The 6,000-nt window shown below is 25.7% G+C and overlaps 1 protein-coding gene across 1 annotated transcript in view; it reads left to right on the top strand.

Annotated features, from left to right (window-relative positions):
• Nucleotides 1-339: 339 nt before the first annotated feature.
• The window catches only part of LOC121391034 (ankyrin-1-like), a 42,349-nt gene continuing 36,688 nt past the window's right edge, over nt 340-6,000 (top strand). The window contains exons 1-3 of the mRNA XM_041522798.1: nt 340-378; nt 1,548-1,640; nt 5,505-5,573. Of these exons, the coding sequence (XP_041378732.1) occupies nt 340-378; nt 1,548-1,640; nt 5,505-5,573 (201 nt within the window). The remainder of the gene's footprint in view (nt 379-1,547; nt 1,641-5,504; nt 5,574-6,000) is intronic.

The raw sequence follows: 6,000 nt of genomic DNA, 5'->3' as shown, positions 1-6,000 counted from the left end.
TGATGAAACTATGGTAACTAAGGTGTTGATTGAAATGATGCAATCCTTTTGTATATAGTGATATAATAACTGATATATGTACATCGTAGTATAACTGATATATGTACATTATAGTATAACTGATATATGTACATTTATAGTATAACTGATATATGTACATTATAGTATAACTGATATATGTACATTATAGTATAACTGATATATGTACACTATAGTATAACTGATATATGTACATTATAGTATACTGATATATGTACATTATAGTATAACTGATATATGTACATTGATATCTAATGTTCTATTAGAGATCAAGTTATTAGTACCAATCCTCTCCTGGTAATGGCAGCTCAACTTTCAGAAGAAGAGCAGGAGAGAATTGTAAGTATATTATTAACTAATCCAGTATACTACATGTGTTAGTATACAATCAATACATTATATATTATTATTAAGTAGAGTAATGTTTAATATGTAGAGATATGTCCAGGAAAAATGACTATCACATTCAATCAATTACAGTACAGTACATATAGCAACTGTTAAAGTTGACTAATTAAGTCTTTATATAGCTAGACATAATGAGAACTAGTTTAAACAATCAAATTGTTCTTTTCCTCATACTAACATGTACACAGTTTCTTTATAACTTAAATTGTTCATGAAGTGATAATATCTTACAAACTATAGACATATAGTTAGTGATATTTCATTTGATTATCTGTAGTAATTATTAACACTATTAAGATTTATAACTAATTATATTCATTATCACATCATAAATACTATTAGTTATATAAACAATAGTTGTATCTATATGAACATGTTACTATGTGTTCATAGTACTCACTTTAATAATTTGTTTAGTAAATTTTTGGCACTGTCATCTCTATATCTCCTTCCTTTTTTTAAAGTGACTTTTATCATACTAGTATTATAAATAATTATGATTATGTATTTAAATTAGTAGTGACTGGTATTGTTAATAATAATAGTATCCTTTATTGTCTAGTTAATTTAGTCCAGAGAAAAAAGCCACATACTTTAATGTGAAATCAATATATTTAGGTTCCTAGATTTAGTGTTTAGAGTCTAGAGTATAATATTAATTTCATATTGAAGTATTGAATTTTCTACTGGGACTCTAGATGTATTATTTATTAAAATGGAACTATTGTATTTCATTATATAAGTGCTACACTGTTGATATTATTTGAAGGCAACATTTAAAGTGACTAAAATTTAAATAAATATTGATGTCATTAATATTAACTTATTGTTCTAGTTATAGTTGTAGATACATTATATAAATAAACTTAATTAAACTGTTTATTATTAGTTAGTGTAGTCTTGTATTTGTAGTATAGTCTAATTGTCTCTGTTAGTTATATACATAATATTAATTACATCATGTTCTTTTTATATAAATATTATCACTTTGTGTATTGTGTATTTGACCTGTCCTATAGTTTTATTAGTCTCATATAATACATGTAGTTGTATATGATTTACTATTTTTAAATGTAATGACTTGTTTTATTATTATATAGGACAGAGAACTTTGGATGTCTGCTAGAAATGGAGATTTAGAGAAAGTCAAGCAAGCCCTTCATAGAGGGGCAAACTTGAGTTATCATCAAGGGGTAAGATCCTATTAATTTACCTTATAATCTATTGTTATTATTTGTGTCTACTAACTTAAGTAATTAAATCAAAAATATATATTTAATGAGTATTAATTCATTTTAACCACACCCTAAATATTAATTAACAACTTCAAATTTGCACAATTTATTAATTATTATTCTATTTGTTAAAGTTATTAAATTAGTATCACAATTAATAACATACATGATCTTTACATGTAGTATTTTTAATATTGTCTTATAATTTAATTGAATGAAATCTATTATATTGTGTGATAGTAATGTCTTAATTAATGATACATGTCAATGTAAAGTAATAGCTTGTATTGTGTATACACAATATATGTAATTGGATTTTATTTCATATATTAAAATGTCTTTCTTCATTATATAGGGTAGAACACCTCATACTATAGCATATACATCAAAGGTCATAAGACAATAGTAGAGTTCTTAGAAAATGCAGGTGCTACTCCTGATTATGTAAGTATATACATGTATGTAGTTGAGGTCAATATTTAATATAACTCAAGTATTTGATTGTTATATTAATATTATGTACATGTACATACTTATATTAAAATATATTCTATTTATTGCTCAAGTCCTTATACACACAATACATTTAATAGATAATTGATTATGACATTTACTAATATAATTGTTATATACCTATATTCTGTTTATATCCACACTATCTTTCTATTAATATTAGTTTATATAGTTAATAACTATCATTAAATCATTAGTTTAAAACATGTCATATAACATTATAAGATACAACAGTGTTATCAATTGACTTCATATAACATTTATAATTACATTAATTAAAGTTAACATATAATGCTGAGTATTTTAGTACTAGGTAAATGTTTATATATCTGTCATGTTAGGTATGGAATTAATTGGTTTCAGAACATGTAACCACAGGAATGTTTATTAATGACTAATAAAATTCAATAAACCTTATGTAACACACACTTAAACAGATTTTCAGATGACTTAGCAAGTTGATTTTAGTATTTAATATTTGTCAAGCTTCTATTTAGTCTTTGTTTTTTGTGTTAATTGGTTTATAAGACTTTTTGAAAAAGGAGATTGAATTGGACTGAATATATTTCTAAACAATGACTAAATTGTCTTTGACTAGCTAGCCATATTAACTCTATGATAGCACTGTAAATCTTCTATCATAAAGGAGATCTTTATCTATTTATTTATAAATGTCTTAAAATCATTTCAGATAAATAAAGTATACTATCATGTGTAGGATATAGTTATATAACACTGTACATGATCATGTAGTTTATATATAGTTAATAATGGAGCTACTGGTTGATAAAATCTGTGTCATGTGACATTTATGTACATGTGTATTCCTAATATATACTGTTGTATTTATTATAATGTATATTATCTGTATTTACTTATTGTGATTTCTTAGGATGAAATTATGTTAACAGCTGCTATAGAAGGACTATTAGATATAGTGAAAAAATGTTTAAAGAAGAATGTTAATGTGAATGTTAAACATCACTATTTAGTAAGTTATATCTTATTATAATAAATGATTGTTTCTAGTAAAGGATAACTCATTAATTTAAAAACAATTTTTTCAAGAGAAGTCAGATGTGCAAGATTTAATGCTTTGAATGATATTTTTGTCATAAAATATTCAAACCCTAATGAGCTATACTGTATATGTCATAACATTGTAATATAGTAATCATATAATGATGAAAACACTAGAACATTGAAATAGTTTGTGTATAGATACTAACAATTGAAAACCAAAGTATGATACTCAAAGTCACAGTACATAATAAGAATCCACAGTTCAATATATAATTTGACTTCTATATTATGAACTTACTATATCTAGATACCTCAATAAACAATCTTGTATTGATGTAATAGACGACTAAATTCTGATATTGACAAAGTCACTACTCCATCTGTGTACACATATATTTTATACTGTTACTAACTCTATAGTATGATGTTCAACATTGCTGTGATATCTTCACTATATACTGTAACTGATTACCAGACTTAGTTATATTCTCTTACTGTAGTATTTTAAAAATTATAGTAGTCATATTTTCATTTACATTCTTTGTTGTTTTATTATTAGAATGATTATACAGCTTTACATTTAGCCTCATTTTATGGTCACACTGAGATAGTCCAATTTCTCTTACAGTCAAATGCAGATCCTAATATTTATAACGAGGTCAGTGTGTATTGTATATAATTTATATTTCATTTATTATCTCTACTACATGTACATATATGTAGTACTACCTGTATAGTAGGACTGTGATATCGTACAGCTACTGTTTATTATTAGGATGATAATGTTAGGTCACAGTCACAGTATAAAACAGAAGTCTTTTTGCTAGTATAATACTACAAGGAGCTCTTTCAGATGTAGGTTTTAAAATTGGTACACCAGTTGCTACACAAGTGTTAGATAGTACAGACCTCCTGTTTAAATTAATTGATCTGTGCTTTCTATAGTACAGTCTCTTACCATCTGAAAGGAAATTAATTATTAATAATTATTTAGTACTGAATATGTACACGTATTTTGTATCTTACATAACTATGACAGGAGATTGCCATAGCAAGTAATAACAAGCTAAACCAACACAGAAATCTTTCGTCTTTAGTTGACAAGCTGTAATTTATGTCTACATAACATAAAACAATGGCTATAGTCCCAAAAGTGCACCTATATCTTTTTGTTGTTTTAGTGTTTTCCATTAGAATAGCGCGACTTTACTAACATAAAAACAGTTTAAACCAATGTGTTCTTATTTGTTCGAAATAATTTGTCCTAAAAATTTTAGTGGTAACATTGCTATAAGAAGAAAGAGCGACAAAAGTGCCAAAGAAAAATATATAGTCAATGTGTTGATAAAAAAAAATAATACTAATGTCTTTATAGAGTAATACAATATAGGTAAGAGTGTGTCCAGTTTACAATGTCAGGTAATAAATTGATTTTTTTGGACACGGAATGCGTCTTTGAATGTTCATTCAGTTCTACCTGATCATGTGATCTGTTTACAATCTATACTAATAAGTAAATAAGTATTTATAAGTAAATATTCAAATACTTAGTATTTATTATAAGATAACACTTAATTAAAGTAAAAATTCCAAAATACTACATGCTTGTTTCAGAAGAAAACAGGAACACTGCAAGCTATAGTTTATATGTTTCATGTTTGTCAGGACAAGGAGTGTATCGGAAGTGCGTGGGGGTTTCCAATCCGGTTACGTAGTCTATACTATCTATGAATATACTAAGTTGACATAGAATACATTAGATACACCCACTATCTGTTCTGTTATTAAAGAAAAACTAATATAACAATAATCAATGAAGACAGGAAACTGTTTGTTAGTTATTATACAAAATAATTTTATGATTACATTTAAAAAGGTCATTTTATTTTATATTAGTAGTGACAAACATATAACTTCTATAATATATTACAATGAAAAATCCATAAAACATGTTCTCAGTGATTATAATACTTAGAAACCCTATACCTTTTAAATGTAGTCCTAAAGTCAAATTTGAATATTTAGTTAATAGAATTAATAATCATTATAAGTGTGATAAGATTGTGACATAAATGATGTAGTTTATTATTAATGACAATGTTTATAGTAAATTGAGAGTCATTTAATATCTTACTTTCTGTCTCTCTGTCATTGGTCAGTTTTGACATAACAATACAATAGTTATGATTATCTGTATTAATGACTGTTATATTGACTATATAGTTTATTGTATGATAGTTCCTATGCTTTTTATAATTAAATAACTTTTCCTCTTTTGTTTTCTAGTTTGGACGAACACCAGCACATTATGCAGCAGAGAATGGTCATGTTGATGTTCTAAAGTTATTAATTGAAGTAGGGGACAAGCTGACATAAATGTTACAGATATAGTAAGTCATATTATAGCTACTTATAAATTATTCCTTTGAAGTATGACATTTAATATTCTCTTTAATATTGATATCAGCCTCACTCATATACAGACTGTCCAATATTTTGATAACATGTTTTTGTCAAAAGATGTTCCAAGAACAATAGTCCAAAATCAAATTTTGATTTTTACCTACAATATGTCAAACATAGCCTATTGTCATTATATCAAACAATTACAATATTATTAATGGTCAATTAATTAATAGTCATGAATAATTAATACACAGAATTAGCATGTTTTATGTGACCTTTGTTGAGTACTTCTTGGTATAACTTGTACTATGATGATGACATCACTATGTGTCATACAGGTTAATAATGAGAGTGTGAATGTATGGTTTAGTTTTTT

The sequence above is a fragment of the Gigantopelta aegis genome, unplaced genomic scaffold (genome assembly GCF_016097555.1).
Source record: "Gigantopelta aegis isolate Gae_Host unplaced genomic scaffold, Gae_host_genome ctg1224_pilon_pilon:::debris, whole genome shotgun sequence".
NCBI classification, from domain to species: Eukaryota; Metazoa; Mollusca; class Gastropoda; order Neomphalida; family Peltospiridae; genus Gigantopelta; species Gigantopelta aegis.
Note: the sequence above shows the minus strand (reverse complement) of the source record. Positions and strands in the feature narration are given on the sequence as shown.